At 44.4% G+C, this 18,703-nt stretch overlaps 2 protein-coding genes across 9 annotated transcripts in view; one reads left to right on the top strand and one right to left on the bottom strand.

The window, feature by feature from the left end:
- C17H12orf43 (chromosome 17 C12orf43 homolog) overlaps positions 1–18,703 on the bottom strand; it is a 33,161-nt gene that overhangs the window by 6,224 nt on the left and 8,234 nt on the right. The window contains exon 7 of one of the 8 annotated variants that reach the window (XM_086761148.1): positions 8,804–8,967. The exons of 6 other annotated variants lie outside the window; for them this stretch is intronic. The gene's annotated coding sequence lies outside the window, so the exon portion shown is untranslated. Of the gene's footprint in view, positions 1–8,803; positions 8,968–11,022; positions 11,396–18,703 lie in introns of those variants that run through there. One more of the 8 variants, XM_086761150.1, reaches the window with a different exon arrangement.
- On the top strand, positions 556–17,564 carry HNF1A (HNF1 homeobox A). Its single transcript, XM_010119715.2, has 10 exons — positions 556–1,949; positions 8,959–9,158; positions 10,085–10,271; positions 10,582–10,820; positions 11,620–11,777; positions 13,536–13,737; positions 15,010–15,201; positions 15,464–15,585; positions 15,878–16,019; positions 16,616–17,564. The coding sequence occupies exons 1-10, from the start codon at positions 1,615–1,617 to the stop codon at positions 16,741–16,743; spliced, it is 1,905 nt and encodes a 634-aa protein (XP_010118017.1). The 5' UTR covers positions 556–1,614; the 3' UTR covers positions 16,744–17,564.

Below are 18,703 nucleotides of genomic sequence, written 5' to 3'. Positions count from 1 at the left end.
CCTGGAGGGAGGAGGGAGTCCGATCTGCAAAGGCGCTCTGTCCTTCAGCTGCTGACTTAGCATGTTGTCCCATGAGCCTGGAGAGCATGGCTAATGGTGCCCACAAAGGGAAAACAGGGGCCAAGGTCACTCTGCAGCATTGTCTTGGGACATTACTCAGTTTGAGGACAGTCCTGCTAGGCTCCTCCCAGCTTGGGCTGGATGGGAGCGTACAAAGAGACAAGTAGCTGCCCCTAGGAAGCGACTATTGAAACAATAGTTTTAAATCCTTCTCCTGTTCATCACACAAGGAATCATTTGTACGAGATGCTCCTGCATCAAGTCCACATGTGCACATCAAGGTATTCCCTAATTTAGCCACTTAAAGTAGATCAATTAATTCATCTATTTTCAGACCAGAAAGGACAATTTAGTCATCAGCACTCCCTGAGAACTGCCCTAAGCAACTCCAGCCAAGCTAGCAAGCATGTTTTGGGAAATCACCGAACAGCTGGGAGCAGAACATAAGAGCAGGGCTGCTATCAAGAGGGGCTGGAGGCGGAGGGTAAATGGTAACTACAAGCCTGCCCAGAGCACTTAGAAGAAGCAGGGCAATTGATAGGGCAGGGACTTTCAGCATGAACCAACACCCAGGGCCATTCTTTATCACGTGCCTGAATCACAAGCTGAGTGGGGCAAGGCCCGTAATCTCCCAAATTATGTGGGTACACTGCTCCTGCTCATCAATTAAGCAATAAACATAGCAAGTTATAATCGAGGTGCTGGTATTTGCATATCAAGATACACAGCAAGCCAAAGCCAGAAGTTAAAAAGTCATTTAACACTTGATGGTCTGTCACAGAAGTCAGCCGGAGGTCCAGAACATCCTGTGAGTCTTGGGGATATCCATACAAACTCAGTGCTCACACTTCTCTGCTGGGCAGGTTGCACAAAGGCTAGTGAAGCTGCCAGTGTGGCTTTCTCTCAGCCCAAAGCCTTTGGCAGGGGCTGAGACTGGCTGAATCTCACCGCTGCCAGAGCTCCGAGTCAGCTCTACGATCCTCCAACAGCAGCACCTTCTCCTGAAGCACGTACAGCCAAACGCACCTCTTCCTTTTGAGGTACTCCACCTCCTTCCTTCTCTAAAACTAATGAGGCCAGAAATAAACCACATTTCTCCATTCCGATTTTCTTAGTTCTCTTTCCATAGTGGACTTTTCCATGCTGCAGACCTTCTATCCCTTCATTTTGCTCTCCTTCTCCCTTCTGCTTCCCTCCCTTTCCCCCTCCCCCTGCTTTCTCTCCCTCTGCACTTTGTGAACTGCTGCTGCAGTGCTGAAGTCCAAAGTTCAGTAACTTGCTAAGCACACAGATAAATATGAACCTTGGAGAATTTACATTGCTCCAATGTAAACAGATAGCCAAGGGTCCCTTTATCAGCACTGGCTCAGGACAGTCGTGGGGGGTCTGAAGTGGCTCAATTTTGTATTTTGTTTTTTTTTGGGGGGGGCGTAAAGGCGGGAGGCTGTGCCCACTCTCCTGACAGTCAGGCGTGTTACCTCAGGAACATGGTGTAGGGAAGCTGGAAGCAGGATAACCCGAAATTCAAACCCAGGAGACACCAGCCTGAAGACCATGGTCTCGAAGCTGAGTCATCTTCAAGTGGAGCTGCTGGGAGCGCTGCTGGAGTCGGGGCTAACCAAGGAGACCCTGATCAAGGCGCTGAGCGAAGTGGAACCCTACGTGCTCCAGAGTGAAAGTCAGCGTGCTATCAATGCTCTCCAGACAGAAAAAGGGGAACCCTGTCCCGACATCACCAACCTCCCCAACGGAATGGGGGAGTCCAGGTTATCGGAAGATGAAACCTCTGATGATGGGGAGGAATTTACCCCTCCAATAATGAAGGAGCTGGAAAACTTGAGCCCTGAGGAGGCTGCTCACCAGAAGGCTGTGGTGGAAAGACTATTACAGTAAGGACGGATTTGCTGTTCCTCTTTGCTGCTTTCTTGCACTCTCCCTCTAAATCTGTTTTCCTTCCCGCTTCCGCTCAGTGTCCCTGGTATTAACAGTTGATTTACCTGCACAGAGACAGTCTTCATCCATGCCAGGGCTAGCAGCCTCCCAAAACACTCCCCAGATTCTTTATAAATGCTCAAACCTTCCTTTTTATCTCACTTAAAATGCACGAAGGGAGCCATGGAGCGCGATTACATATTTGAAGTGCTTATATCATCAGGCTTCAGAACAGTCTGAGGCCTGTATAACTTGCATCTCTGACAGAACGTTAGTTTTTAGGGTTTAAATTTTTAATAGGATTCACAATTTCAGTCACCAGGAAAGAAAAAAAAAATATAATCACTCTTAACTGGTGCTAAATTTACCTGAAGATGTACAGTAAAGTGACACTGTAATGTTTCCCAGCTATATTTAAGAAGATTAATATTGTTAATTTCATTGGAGTTTGCTATAGATTAGTGGTCAAAGACAAAGCAGGAGAACTCATTCTCATCATTCTTGTGAGTGCAAAGTTCTCCTGACTGCAGTGGGGATTTTTCTTGTAGAAAGAGCACACACCACATACATGCAGAGGTTAAAACCTGGGCAGAACACTCTGCTTCTACCGTCCACTGCCCATCACAACTACAAAGCACCTATGCAGCAATAACGACAGGTTTTACTGCCACACAAATCTGCCTTCGCATAAAAGCATTTTTGAGATCAAAAGACAGGAAAAATTCCCTGAACCAATAAGCCTCATGATAGACTCAGAAACATTCACCAGGATTCCCATTGCTGGGATACAATTCCCATGAATAACCAAAAAGGTTTGCCCAGGAAAGGATCAGGTCCACCCAACTTATGACACCAAAACCAGATTTTTCCCCATCCGTTTTGGACATATTTTGAAATGACAAGCTGATAAAAGACAAAGATGCAGCAACATCCTGCACTTAAAGTCTCCACTAAAGCTAAAATCCAACTAGAGAATTTCTCAGGTTTTCTGATCTCTCCCCTTCACGTGCAAAGGAAATTAACATAAAATGTAAGACAACAAGAAGGAAACACCAAATCCCACTGCAAAAGGCCAGAGCGAGAACAGCATGACAAGAGTCAGCATTCACTGTAAATACTTTGGAGAAGAAAGCTCCCTGGCAGATGGGGAGTTGATGACTCTGCAGTACCCAACAAAGGAAAATTTACTGGATCAGGTCTTACCTGGTTGGGGAAAGCATTCCCAATCATTCAGTCTTCTTTCTAGCCACTATGTCTCTCTCATCTCTTCCCCACTTCCAGCTCTCACATCTTTTAGCCTCCTCTCTTCCCTTTATCTCTTTCCCATTCTTTTTACACATTTCCCTTCTCTCACTTTTGTCTCTGCTGCTTTTCTTCCCATTTGGTTTTCTTCTTGGCTAATTCTTTCTTCTACTTTTTCTTCCCCTAATCCTTGTCTCCTTCTCATCTTCCTGAGTCTGCGTACAGGTCTTGGGGTAGTTTGAGCCCAGTGGCACCGGGCGGGCCCTGGCTAGTTACTAATTATCCAATGGCTTTATTATTTCTCTTTTGTCTTATAAATTTATAGATGAAAAGACCCTGATAAGCTTTTTGATCATTAACTTCTGATGGTTTATGGGGTATCTATCCACAAAGGAAGCCATGGAAGCTGAAGAAGAGCACCTGGCTTTGTCCCATTTTCTGTAATGAATGGGTGAAGCAGGACTGAGGTGCCATCCGCTGTGATTTAAGAACAGACACACAGATGGACATAATTCCTGCCTGCCACCCACACTTCAGCATGGATTCTGGTTTCTGATCCTCCTTGCCTTTCTAGGAGCTTGCTGCCAGTCTTTCCTGTGCTTACTACCAGCCTCAGCACAACAGTCTTACCTCTCTTGAAAACCTGTGATATGAATGCTTTCTGATGAACAGTCTCACTTCTCTCTCTAGGACAGTCAGTTGAGCAGCATTCTCATTTTACAAATGGGAACTGAGGTACAGAGATTTTATGACCTACCCAGAACTCTAAGATAGCACAGAAAGGACTGGTCAAGAACCAGGATCTCCTAAGCCTTGTACTGGGTGTTAATTGCAGAGTATTGTTTTGAAACTTCTGAGTTTTCTTTCATCAGTCCCCTGTATCACAGAATAGAGCAATTAACTTCTGCTGTTGAGGACAGTATGAAGGGAACCAGAAGCCTCAGTTTCAGAAAAAAAAAAAAAATTAAAAAAAGTACTTATTATGAGAGGAATATAAGAGATCAGAGCTAGTCAATGTAAAATGAAAACAATAGGAAGTCTGTATTGACTGTTTCAAATTTCTGGTCAAAGATTTAAGAAAGCAGCTACATGTCTGAGAATCTATTTGAAGCATCTGAACTAGTATCAGGGTTTGATAATATGTAAGCAGTTGTTACCTACTAATAAACTTTTTTGTTTAAGAATAAGCCTTTCCATTCATAGATGCCTAAAGGTAATATCCTTAAAGTAGTATTCTAGGTATTGTAAGACAGAGAAGAACAGTGTATAACAGAAATTACTCCCAGCAATAGATAAAAAGGTGGCAGGCAAGAATCTCCACGCCCAGGGATTCTCAGTAAAACTTCAATGCTTGCAAAGCTGTTTCAGCATCTACACAAGGATGTGAAATCCAGAAACCAGATGGAAGCACTTCTGCCTTTAGGCAGAAGCCTCTTTGGGAATTATTAACAATTCTTGGTCTAATACTGTAGACCACATTTTAACAGAGAGATTGACTTGTGGGCAGCTGTTAGCGATACAAGAAAGTTATTTGTGGTAACTGCAGCCACTGCTTACAAAGTAGAACCAGGAAAGTGTCCATTGCTCGGCTTTCCAGGAGCTGGAAGGGAAAAAAATGACAGCACCAAGAGACCAAATACGTCCTCACAGGTCCACTAACATTGAAACCACAGTTTGGAAAGCACTAGTCAAAGCTGAGTGAAACGGGATGTAGACCAGATACACCCACATGACTGGGTGCACCTGTGGACACTGACTGGATTTTGTCCCTACAGAAAAAAAACACCTGATAAAGACAGTTCAGACAGAGGTTTCTCTAGGGAGAAGTTAGCACTGTTTCATTTTGTCGCTCAGTCTGTCTCACTGATCTTCCATAGATTTACAGTTTGAATAACATTCTTTCCAGATCATTCCACACAGAAAATTAATTGCATCTATGATAAAGAATAAATAACACACTAAGGAGATGGAGCTGTGTGGAGTAATTCCCAGATATTCCTCAGAGCAGAAGGCAAGAGAGAGGCTATCCTGGAGGAAGGGATAGATCACACTACTGCTAGTAGAGCAAACGGAGAGAGGTATACCAACAATTCACCTGTAGGGCAAGGGACAAAATTGTGTTAGGAAAGACAGAAATTGAGATAAGCAACAGATTTCCCCTGGAGGCAGGGATGAAAGTATGTTTTCCATGAGGAAAAAGGAAAACAAAGATATAATAATAAAGGTTCAGTCCTTTCCCAGTGTAAACGGTGTCTTAGACAGGCTCTACCTGGGGAATCTGGAGATGAAGCTGCCACACCCCTTTCATTTCCACATATAAACCAAGATGAGGCAAACCAGGCCAAGTTCAATAGAAAGGAACCCTGCCGGGATGGTCTTACCTTCCCTGCTCTCTGCCTAGCCCGGCTCCAGGCTGTGCACTCACATCAGTCAAGGTTGTCTAGCAGGCTCCAGAGGAAAGGGCCAGAGGACTTCACAGCTCTGAACCGCTGGTTAAGCAAGGTCTGGTCCAAAGCAGCAATTCAGAACCCACCTCAAGGAAATGAAAGCTGCTCTTGCCTGAGAATGCGAGAACAGGAGAGAAGGAAAGGAGAGACATAGAGAATAAGGAAGAGGAGGGGAAAGAAAGGAATAAGTGAAAGAGAAAAGTCAGGAAGAGCGAAGGAGGGAGAAGGTCCCCCGAATGTAACATCTCCAGCTCTCTGGAATGGGTTTTCTTTAATGCTAACAACTTGATATTTACTTTCCATTTAAATTTGAGATGTTGCTATAAATTATCAACCAGCCTCTTGTTCCCTTTGAGTTTATAACTAACTACCTGGGTTACTTATTGTTCAGGTAACAAAAGGGAGGTGAAAACGCCCTTAAAAAGTGACCTCAGAACTAAGAAAATGGGAAGTTGGCATGGAGAGAGGACCCAGGCCCCTGTGGTTGAGATGAGCCAAGGAAAGGGGCTATGCTGAGACGACAAGAAACAACTGACAGAAGGAGAGCAAGACTTAGGAATAAGGAAGTAAGAACTAAGTGAGAAAAATCTGGAGACAGATATTAGACCTTTGAGAACAACAGAAGAATGGGGAGACAGCTTGCATCTGGGGAGAAATGGAAGCTAGACAGCAGAAAACAGGCTTGGAGACAGAGAAGGGGAGCTTGAGCAAGGCAGACCCATTTCTACAGCTCTGATGCATTGAAGCAATTGAGATTTTAGCGTAACTACAACCAGGAGAACTAGGTTTAGGGTGAAATCTTACCCTCTAACAGTCAATGACAGTCTCACTGCCAGTGAAAGAGTGCAGGTTTCAACTTACCATGTCTTAGTCAATGGTGAAGGCTCTGCAGGTGGAACTATATATTTGGGCAAGGGTTCAACTGACCGACTGCCATTACTTGTTCTGTGATGTAGCCTTGGGCCTAAAGGAATTGCTGCATTGATATCACAGCCTGTGCTTTGGCAATGTAGCCAATGGTAGCTAGGATTTCATACAACTGTCCCATGAAATCGTAACTGTACTAAGATTCCCCTGCAGTAGTTCGCCTCACAAAGATCCCTGCTTTGTCTCAAAGGAAGACAGAAAAATCACAAGGCTTTAATTGCTGTGAGGAGAGACTCACAGATACTTCCTGCTTTATTCCTACTACAAAGAAGTGAGGATCTCAACAGGGGAGACAAAAGTGACTCACAATTGGGGTGCAGGAAGGAAATCAACATGCAGCAGAGGTTTCCATCAGTGGTAACACAGTCCTTCCTTTTCCCATCTGAGCCAGAACTCTGATCTAAGAGACCAGAGGTTCCAAGTTGGAGTCTCTTCTCCTTTGCATAGGGACTTGTGTAATGAATTCAGGGTGCAGGTGCTGGCTAGGCTATCACAAATACAAAGGGAGGAGATTGGTCCTCGGTTTGGACAGCATAAAAACCAACAGAAAGAACAACCACACTGAGGAAAGAAAAGCTTTCATAAGTTTAGCCTAATTTGAGGCTTTTAAAAGACAAAGATGGTTAAGGGAAGAAGGCAGAAAACAGAAGCATCTATAGCAAGCATCTCATCATAAAAAAGAAACAAATGTTCCTATTTTAAGAAAGCAAGTTCTTCAAGAAGCTGTAACTGACACTGCTTCTGTCACATTTTAACTGCAGCAGAGCTTGCTCCTTGGACTGTCCAGCCACTGGGAGAGAAGCTGCAGGGGAACAGAGATAAGGGTGTTTGCACTGAGAGAACAGGTGTGGACTTTGTCCTTCTTATCACTTTGCAGCCTCTGGCAACCTCCTGAGTCAACAAAGCAATGAACAGCACAGTTGTTGCCTGTTGCTCAGACCTGTGTGTTCTTGTGACAGTTTCTGCACAGTCACAGGTACCTTCCCACTCCCCCTCGCTGCTCCTTTGATGCTGACATTGAATGTGACACCAGTGTATTTCTACAGCATGCAAACCATTTCCACCAGGCATTTCACATAGAAAACAGAGTGATGCTCTGTTCAAACTGAACCACAGGTTTTCTGTAGAGAGGCTCCTGCACTGTTTGGACCTAGACTGCCTGGTTTCACATCTCTCTATTTCTACTGTAATTTTCAGCTCTGGTGAAATCAATCCACACAAAGAAGTCCGAGTCAGATTTTCTCTATTTTCCTTAGGAAAACTCATGGATATTCTAATCAGAGATCCTAAAAATCTGAAATTCACATTAATTATGAAATCCTGAATCAGATTAGCACCTGAAAATGTTGTGAGTAGGTCTCAAATAGGTCTATTCCCTCAGCTGTTACCTCAAAGGAAGGTGGCAATAGGAGGAATTAGTGGTTTGCCTGTTGTTCTTTATTGCACTAAGAAGCTTAAGTGGATCTAGATGTGAATCACGGTGTTTGAATAACACATAGCAGATGTGCAAGAACATAATCCTTGACGGCTTGATTTATACATATGTATACATAGCTGTCACATAACAGTATGATGAAAGCCTGTTTTCATTTCTTAAGTCACTGCAAGGCAACCCAACTTGGACCAGAATCAGGACATGAGCTAGGTTCAGCCAAATATCACAATGAATCTGTCTTGGAAAATAAGGTACATCTACCCCAAGCAGCTACGCCTTAAAGGGGGATAGAGAAGAAAAGCTATGTAGGGGAAGGGAAGAGATTTCAGCTCTGAAAAAGAGATCCACAGTCATAAAACATCCAGCTGAATCCTGAAATGCAAGATCACTTCCTTCCTCATACCATTTCTCATTAGCAGCAAAAAGGCTTTACATTCACGTTACTTTCCAGCAGAAAGGTCCATTCCGTGCTCATGTCACTAGCCAGCACTTTCTGTCATTTACAGATGACAGCTGCCTGACAGAACAGGCCAAACCCTTGTATCCAAATAAGCACAGACCGCAAAGAATATGGCCATGCATTGGGACATTCCCTTGATAATGAGAATCCCCTTCTAAAGGGAGATCAAAGTGCCCACGGAGAACAATTTAGAGGAAGCTAGTGCTATATCTTTTGCACTTCATTTTTAATACTATGCAGTTTTTACCCTGAATGCAGAGTCAAAACTGAACAAGGTATCACACTGAGGAACAGCTTTACCTTATGCAGCCAGTTAACACTTTGGCCTCAGACACAATGGTGATGCCTGACAAGGTGCACCCCGGGCGGTACCAGTGCCCTTCCTTGGAATCCAGGTCTGCTGAGTGCAGGTGGTAGATCTCTGTCTCCTGAGAAGTGTTCTCTGCTCCTTCCAGAGAGGATCCCTGGAGAGTAGCAAAGATGGTGAAATCATACCTCCAGCAGCACAACATCCCTCAGCGTGAGGTGGTGGACACTACTGGTCTGAACCAATCTCACCTCTCGCAGCACCTCAACAAGGGCACTCCCATGAAGACCCAAAAAAGGGCAGCCCTCTACACCTGGTATGTCCGCAAGCAGCGAGAGGTGGCCCAGCGTAAGTATGGCAACAACTATCTCAATTTCATTAAGGCTTCTGCTCACTCTTGCTAATCCTTACTCCCTATTTTTATTAAGGAAAAATAGAAGGAAAAGCAGCTTTTAGTGGGAAGCTTAGAGAAGTCTAGGTCAGCATTCAGCAGTGAGGTGAACCAAACTGTACACCAAACACACTGCGTCATGAAGCAGCCTTCAGTCACCCACCCTATTCCTCATTTGACTACAGAGAAGCGAACTAATACTCTCCATTTGCAATTCTGCACCCATTCTCAGACTACAGCAATGTAGTGGACAGATGATAGAATTTCTGCCTGAGAAGTGGGGTTTTGCAATTTCAGCTAAAGCAACAGTTCCACTACCTGCAAAAAGCAGCAGGCTGCTGTCCTCCCTGCAAAAAAAAAAAAAAAACAAACAAAAACAAAACCACTGCAGGTTATCACCTCATGAAAAACCAGTGTTGGCTATCACCTCGCACCATCTAAGCCCTTTCGTTACAGACACCCACTGGGAATGCATCTCTGTGGCATGAGCTTCAGCATTCATGAGCCCGTCTGGAATCTGTCTTACTTAATTTTGTATTGGTGGCTTGCAAGTAAAATGAGACATTTGGCCTTTGGATGGTTCTGGAGAGCCGGACTGCAGTCATGCTTGCTTTAAACTCAGCTGCCTCTGCTTTCACTACTCCAAGGTGGGAGCAGAGATGCAATGCATGCAAGAGAAAGATGGGTAAATATAGTCCTGCTAGAAATATCTTGTAATTTTTAGCAGATTATGGAACTTTATTTCCCCCTCATCTAGATTCAACCCTCCATCTTGCACAAGATATTCTGTAAGGGTAAGCTGCATTGGGCCTGCTGGGCACCAAGACAGAACTATTGGAAATGCTTCCAGAAAGCAAATTCCCTTACCCCTTTGCGCCTGCAGAATTCACACACGCTGGCCAGGGTATTCTGACAGAGGAGCCCATGGGAGATGACCTGCCCACCAAGAAGGGAAGAAGAAACCGCTTTAAGTGGGGTCCTGCCTCACAGCAGATCCTGTTCCAAGCTTATGAGAGACAGAAAAACCCCAGCAAAGAAGAGAGAGAGGCACTGGTGGAAGAATGCAACAGGTAAAGATGGGTGTCTGGCTTTGAAGGAGAGGGGCAGGGCAGAGCCTCTCTGTATTCTTGGTGTTTGCTAGAGCAAGGCAGGCTAACGGCACAGCAGTGGATGTCACCACTGACACCAGCCACATTTCGATGAAATGCCACAACTGAGCATTCACTGTTCACAAAGGACCAGTAATGCCCCATGTCTTGCTATACCTGGCAGGATCCTTCCACACAGCATGCCAGATCACAGCCAGTTTGGGGCTGTGCACTTACTCTGTCTCTCTAAGTCCAGTTCAGCAAGACTCTTCTTGTGCTTTCCCCCTAACAGAGCAGAGTGTATTCAGAGAGGTGTTTCTCCATCTCAGGCCCAGGGACTGGGCTCAAACCTGGTGACAGAGGTCAGAGTTTACAACTGGTTTGCCAATCGCAGGAAGGAGGAAGCTTTCCGGCACAAGCTGGCCATGGACACCTTCAGCGGACCACAGCCCACCTCTGCTCCTCCTCTAACTCCTCACAACTCTTCCTCCCTCCAGCCAACACCTGCTCTCTCACCCAGCAAAGTTCATGGTAAGAAACAACCAGTGGGAGATCTCAAAGGCATGGGTGAACCTACCCAAACTCAGTCACCAAAGCTATCTCCCAAGTCCATCCCTTTAGGAGGTGAATCTACAGATAGGAAAAGCAGACTTGATAGAAGGGAAGAGCACCAGTGACAAAGAAATCACGTCTCTGAGTCAGGAGAGATAGGCAGAATAGCAAGGGTGACATGAAGTTCAATAACAAAACTTTCAGCCAAATCTCCTCACTTACTCTTTGACATTCTGCACTCCCTCATGGCTGGCACGCAGTAATCCCCTTTCAAGGGGTCATCTGCTGGCTGCCATCACAAGTCAGTTCCGTATCCTTTCACTCAGGTGTGTGCCTCCTACTCTTTCCAAGACATACCAGCACCATCAGACCTGAGACTGAGTTTTCAGGCATCAGGAAAGGTCATTCTCCACCCAAAAAGAGCAGAGCTTTTTCAGCTTCGTAGGCCCAAGCAGGTAATTGCTCTCACTGTGGGAAGAGATGATCTTGCTGAGACTCTCTCCTCTCTACACCCACATCCAGAGGGGTGGTTTCCGGTGAATCCTGTTTGCTCCCTGCAGCACACACAGCCATACCTTGAAGTCAGTATTTGAGGAAAGAGTTGTGCCAAGTTACAGAGAAAAGCCAGAGCTGGGTGGTGAGGTTCTCCTACTACCCACCTTGTCTCTGCCTCAAAAATCTAAAGGCAAGCACCTGCAAAGGAAACTGAATTTAGCACTTGCCAAAGTTTCTCAGTTTCTCATTTTTGACAGCCAGTTTCCCTCCTGTTTTGATGCAGGAGTGAGGTACAACCAGCAGCCAGCCAGCGAGGCAGAGTCCTCCAGTAGCAACCACCATGGGAACAGCTCCATGGTGACCACCCAAACCATCCTGCACCAGGTTTCTCCCCCTGGACTGGAGCCCAGCCAAAACCTACTGAGCACAGACACTAAGCTGGTAAGTGATGTATCTTAAGTTCTGCTGACTGGCGGGCATCAGGTCCTCTACCTGTGGTCGCAAAATGGACTATTCAGAAGTAGGTTTTGCTAGAATACTCTTAAAACCACCTTCTTACAGAGATATTACACAGCCACTTTGCACTGACCATGTAACATGAGCAGTCCTCAGATACACGTGCCCTCTAGACTGCTGGTGAGGGCAGCAGTTAGAGCATGAAACACAACCCCACAAGTACAGCCATTTCCTTACAATCAATCAGAACAGTCTACTCTGAAAAAAAAAGAACGGAGCTCAAGGTATGACATGATTTCCTTCTTTCCAGGAAACCCTGTTTCCCCTGTGAAATTTTTGTCATCTCCAACTCTCATTTGAGCTCTACACATCTCAAGATAGTTGGTCAGACACCAGCAGGATTAACAGAACATAGAGCCATACTTATATCTCTCTTACCTGTAAAAATGAAGCACATACCACTGAGACATGTACTGGATATCTAGATTGTAGCAATCTGCCTTCTCAGAGCAAATTTCCTTTTGAGATTTGACGACACCTTTTCCCACATAATTAGCAGTGAAGCACTAGAGCTATACGACTGATCATTTTCAGTTTGCACATGTTCCTTGCTTACAGGGAAAGAGCTGGCAGAAGTTTGTATTAGTGCACACTGGCCTGAGGCAAGGTTAAGTTCACTATAAATGAGTATGATTTAAATCTTATCAATCACTCACTCTGCTCACTTTCTGGTCTCCTCCTGAAGAAAAAAAAAAAGAAAGTATTTCACAAGATGCTGAAAATCTTCTACAGTTGTCTTCTAAAATGGATATCAAGGTGATTTGTCTCACTGTTTCACCTGTTGGTGCTTACTCTTACTAGAGATTCCTTACAGCTTTTTGTCTGAGGGGAGAAAAGAAATGTAATAGAAAGCACCGACTTTCTCTATCTCTCAAATTATTACAATGCTATTTTGCTGTTACATAGTACTACAGCCACAGATCTCCAAGGGCGTTGTAAACTCAAAATCCCACTAGAGCACAGACACAGGTTATGTGGTTAATTTTAGAGGCTGAGAAAACAGTTAAGTTAATACATTTCTCAATGATTCAAGAATAGACTGAATCAGCAAGACACCCAAGCACAGACCAGTCCTGTTCTAACAGGTACATTTCCTCTCTAACAGCAGGGAACTGCCAGGTAATGCAGCCTGAAGAACACACTGTATGAGAAAAAGGTTTAAGGAAACTTTTCAGCAACTCCTTTGAAATCACAATCTGAAAACTCACTAGCCACTACAAGAAAGGGAAATTACAGGCAGTTCTCAGAGGAAAAGGTGAACAAGAAAAGAGAAACTCCTGGATTCTGTGCTGAAGTGTGTAGCTAAAAATCACTACATAAAATTACCCAAGCCTCTCAGTTTCTCTGAGCATTGTCTTCTACCCTGAGCTGTAAAATAGGAGATACACTTTCCCTACAGAGAATGCAGTGGGACTAATCTCATTCTTGTTTGTAAAACTCTTAGGATTTCTTAAATGTGCAAGTACTAAGCCAGGAAGGATTTATTCTTAGCATTTCAACAGCTGACCTTTGCTAGTTAATTGATGAGCACAAGGAAACTGCAGACAAGCAAGTGCAAAGTCTTTCTAGTTAGCAAGTGGGCAGAGCAGGCAGGAAGAGGGAGAAGGATGTTCATCACAGCTTTGGGACTCGCCATACTCAACCTGCTGCAGATAGCATTTTCACAGACCTCCTTTCACACAGGTCTCAGCTCCTGGAGGAACTCTCCCTCCTGTCAGCACTCTGACTGCCTTGCACAGCCTAGAGCAAAATCCACATGCGCTGAGCCAGCAAACTCAGAACCTTATCATGGCATCACTGCCGGGCGTAATGGCAATTGGAGCTGGTGAGACCTCATCCCTCACACCAGCGTTCACCAACACAGGTACCTCCACCCTGGTGATAGGTGAGTAGTGTTCTGTAATGACTCTGCTGATCAGAATTCAGATAAAGAGCTACCTGTAATTGTTAGAATTACCTGCCTCATTTTCAGAGACAAAGTACTAAGCTGACAGTGACACGAGCCTGGGGAAAATTGTCACAAACACTAAGGATCTTCAGCAGCACTACCTACAAGGACAGAATTAGAGGACAGATGTTCATGTTAGAATTAAGTTACGCACACATGCACATCTTAAGAGCAATGGACATTTGCAGTCTATTCCTATGCCAATGTTTTGTTTTGCTCTAAACATAGTACTTCCTTAAAACGATGAAAATTGAAGCATGTTCATAATGCTTGAAAGACAAAACATCCTGCTCTACTTCCTGTGAAGAGCAGCATATGCCTTTGGAACCCACAGCAGTAATTATTTTTTTATATTTTTCACTTTGACAGCTGTATGAGATTTCTTTTCATTCCAAGACTAGTCTACTGCCAAAGTGCATCTCATTAGATAAAGGAAAATAAAATGTATACTCTCCTCTTACACTTTCTTCCCAGGAAGAAAGAGGCCTTATTCTGCTCCATCGTGACAACTGTGAACTGATTTCCATTTCCTCATTTATACCCAAGATTATGTGGATTCTAATTCTGTGCAAACAACAACAAAAAAAAAAATTGGAGATTTCCACACAAGTCAAAATTTCTCAGTGCTGGAGAGACTCGCTCATTTATAGGAACATGATCTGGACAGTTGTGGGAAATGGGTATTAATGTGTGAAACCTTCTACCTCTTTCGCACTGGTCTAAATACCATAATTTGGCAGCCCAAGCAAAATGAGCTTAAACTCCATTCCATGTGGCTGGACATCTACAGCACAGTCCTCTCTATTGCCAACAGCTTCATAAAAAAAAATGAACTCAACATGAGATGATGCTCCAAGCTTACTTCTGAGCAAGGCCTCCCCAGTGGAACTTTGTATCATGTTATCACTGAACTGGGCAGTGATCTATACTGGAACACAAGGATGTACCACAGGAACAAACACTGGCAGTCAGAGGTGTTTTCATGGTACCTGTCTGCATTGTACATTTTGCACACTCCTACTTTACTTTCACAGGCATGAAACCTATTCATAATCACAGATTTAAAAATGGAACACCTGAAAAGCAGGATCCAAAATCACCCTGCAGTGACAGGCCTGCCACGATGGCTACTTCAGACACCCCTACTGCAGCGGGGCCACACTCCTCCCGTAGTGTGTGACACTACTGTCATCAGTCCTTGTTTTTCAGGCTTGGCCTCAACCCAGCCCCAGAGCGTACCCGTAATAAACAGCATGGGGAGCAGCCTCACTACCCTGCAGCCCGTCCAGTTCCCCCAACAACTACACCCGTCCTACCAGCAGCCCCTCATGCAGCAGGTCCAGAGTCACATCAACCAGAGCCCCTTCATGGCTACCATGGCCCAGATACAGAGCCCTCACGGTAAGAATGTGAACTCACTTGCTCTAACAAACAAAAAAAGACTCTGTTCTGGAGCGTTTCCTAGGTCCTTGGACTTGCAGCACTCTATTTTCTTCTATTATTGCTGGTCTAATTACAAAATTATTTCTCTTGCATTCATCTCCCCAGCCCTTCACTCCCACTGTTTCAGAGGCAGAGAGCATGAGCAGAACAAGCAAACTAGTCTCATGCAAAACCTCCAGCATCCACATGATCTTGTGGTTTTTTTTTTTTTCATGCACAGCTCTCTACGGCCCCAAGTCTGAAGTGGCCCAATACACACATACAGGCCTCTTGCCACAAACCATGGTGATAACAGATACAGCCAATCTCAGCGCCCTGACTAACCTGACACCACCTAAACAGGTAACAGCCTTTAGCGCGTGCCTTTGTTCCCCAACCCTAGAACTGCACTAGTCTGCAAGTAGCTCCTTGCTTGTCGAAGAGTTTTTGGGTGTGCAGTCCATGCCATCCCAGCAGGATGATCTTTCTTCTTGCTTTGCTGGTGCCAGCTGCAATACTGGAGGCATTAGAGCAAACTCTTCACTGCACCATCAAGAAGGATTTAATCTCCTTGGAAACAGCACCAGCTCACTCTCCTCTTGTGCCTGTCAGAAGGCATGCAGAAACCAGGCACTGTTAACTTTCTTTTCTCTAGGCATTCACATCTGACTCGGAGACCCACACAGAGTCTGGGATGCATACGCCAGTGTCACAGGTGCCAACAATACATTTACAGAATCAAGACACAACCATCCAGCACCTTCAGCCAGGCCCTCGCCTCACCTCAAGCCCCACTGGTAAGAGCAGCAGCCACTACTATCTTAAACCACATTTTGCCTAGTTTCTCTTGTAACTCTGTAAAATCCAATTAGAAAATGGTAAGTGGGGCTCACAATTCTCTAAGAGGGCTCTACCAGTGCCTTGGGGGGTTTGAAAAGCCGATACAAGGAAAAGACTGGGAGCACAGTCTGTATAAGGCCAGACTGTGGAAATGGGAGCCTTCCTCAGGATCTAGAGAGGAAAATAACCTTAAAAATATTGACAAAATCAGCGGCCATGTGTATCCAGTTTTGTGGGCAGTTTTCAGGGCTGAAAAGCCCAAGAGTACCTCATGAAGAGACTCCAGTTGGATCTTTCCAGTTCTAAAAGAATAACTAGGACATTAACAATCACATAGAATCCTCAAAACTGAACTCTCTGAAGGTTGTCACCCTCATTGTTTTCAGGCTAGCTTTAGACTTGAGCTAGGTATGTAACAGCACTCAAAACAGAAAAAGGAGTTACGTCCCTATGCCAGGAGAGTTCAGGCACGCTGGAAATGAGAGTGTGCGCACACACAATAAGGGGACTGCAGTGAGAATTTGTACTTAACTTCTGCCTGTGCCTTTGACAGTGTCCTCCAGCAGCCTGGTACTGTACCAAAGCTCTGACTCCACCAACAGCCACAGTCAGCTGCTGCCATCCACTCACAACGTCATTGAGACCTTCATCTCCACGCAGATGGCATCCTCCACTCAGTAATCAGGACAACCAGCTCAAGGGTGACTGCCATGACCAATCTGTCAGGTGCAACTCAACTGTGTTTGCTGTCACTGCTGCCTTCCATGGGAAGGAAAGGCTGTTGCGCTCAGCCGACCTCCAGCCCCTACTGCCTCGTACAAATCCCTTACTCAGCTGCCTCTGTGAGAGAAGATGTCTCAGGCTTAAGACAGAAGCTATGGAAAGATGATGCTGGCACTGCTAAAATCCACTGCCTCTCAAAAAACCAAGCAAACCCAAACCCCATGAGGCAGCCTAGAATGACCAGACATCCTTTTGTAGCTGCCCAAGAAGGAATCCCATCAAGACAGGGATCTAAATGCAATATTGCAAAAATGCCAGGGCGTGGATGGGACTTTCATCAAGCTGAGCCTCTACAAACCTGCCAACACCAAACTAAGCCATGCAGGAAAGAGCAAAGCTGAGCTGCCAAAGAAGAGGCACCATCTTTAAAACACTCACCTCCTTTGCTGTAAAGAAGCACCAATGGGAACTATGAGAAATAATGGTATCTTGGAGGCAAGAGTGAGAGAACCTGATTCCTGACTGCAATGAAAATCACCAAGAAGCAGATTCAGGAATGGCTTGGCACAAACCTGTCAGTATGGGATCACTGACCACAAGCTACAAATCCTTCAATTAACTACAAAAATACCAAACATTCTCCGTTAAAAATGCCCTGCTCTAAAATCATGCTATCCTAGTGGAAATGGCTTGGTTATTTTTTATATAGCTCTGCTTTGTTTTAAATGCAGAAATTAAAGTTTAACAGCAGCAAGGAGATTCCAGTTCTCTGCATTAACCATGTGGATTCTTATCTCATGTGCCTTGCTGAATGAGCTGGGGGGTGGCATTCTCCATGGGTCCCTGACACTGCACGACAGCTGGGGGGTTCCCATGCTTCACAAAGAGCAGCGGTTCCTTCAGTAGTTCTCTATAAAGATGTCAACTTGGATTCATTTTACAGAACACTGCTCATTCTCAGCTTCCTTGTAGGCTAGATGCTGTAGTTCTTGATATGCAAATAATTACCCTGGGGTGTTAGAGTCTTGCTTGCGCTAAGTGAAGGTTTTTAGCCCTAAGGATCTACTTATATAATTCCTTTTCTAATTATTCCTCTCTTCTCTATTTACTCTCAGCCTTCACATCACTGATTTGTCACTAGCCAGACATGAAAAAAAAAACCTTAATTAACATGTTCTTGTCACTATGACCGAAATAGAGCTATTCTCTCAACTGTGAAATAGATGAAAATCCTTGAGACTACAAAGTGCTCCAGACTCTTAAAAGGTTAATTTAAAAGGACATTTTAAAAAGGAAAAGCCCAATAGCGAACTCTTCAGTTATAATATCTGGAAATTTCAGAATTGCAGATGCCCATTACAGTTTGTATTGATATGACTTTCCTCTAGATACTACCAACCATCAGAAACTAATTTCAGTAACTAGATTCTCTGAGGAATTTTATTGTAGAATTGGTTCCTAATCTCTGATGTGCATCACGTGCATAGTTTGCCAATATATAACTTCCAGTCAGCGTAAAAATAAACATAATAAAACAAGTCAAAAAGATAATTTTTTGACCACTACGCATTTGAAACCGCAGGTAATAGCTTAGATATACTGAAGTTTTAACTGGCCATAAGACGAATCATTTCTGCTGGCACATTCAGTTAAACTACAAGCCAATTTTCTACCTAGCCTTTCCATTTTTGGATGCCAGCTGTGTTTTCTTAATTAAAAACCAGCAAGGATCTTACAGTAGGAAAGAAAACATCTTGAGCTTTCCTACACTCAAAGAGCAACAGTTTACTATTTCAGTTTCTCTAATCTGTCTCTCTTGTCTCCTGGATAGGGCACATGAGTTAGAGCTACTGAAACTCAAAATGTTAAAAACAGAAGACTATTTATCTAATTAAGAGGTCCTTTTCCGAAATACTGG

This window comes from Chlamydotis macqueenii, chromosome 17, assembly GCF_036417535.1.
Source record: "Chlamydotis macqueenii isolate bChlMac1 chromosome 17, bChlMac1.mat, whole genome shotgun sequence".
NCBI lineage: Eukaryota > Metazoa > Chordata > Aves > Otidiformes > Otididae > Chlamydotis > Chlamydotis macqueenii.
This window is presented reverse-complemented; position numbering and strand designations above follow the sequence as displayed.

Coding starts and splice junctions, on each gene's coding strand:
- HNF1A (XM_010119715.2), top strand. CDS start 1,615: ATGGTCTCGAAGCTGAGTCATCTTCAAGTGGAGCTGCTGGGAGCGCTG. Junction 1,950..8,958: donor GTGGTGGAAAGACTATTACA/GTAAGGACGGAT, acceptor TGCTCCTTCCAG/AGAGGATCCCTGGAGAGTAG. Junction 13,738..15,009: donor TACCTCCACCCTGGTGATAG/GTGAGTAGTGTT, acceptor CTTGTTTTTCAG/GCTTGGCCTCAACCCAGCCC.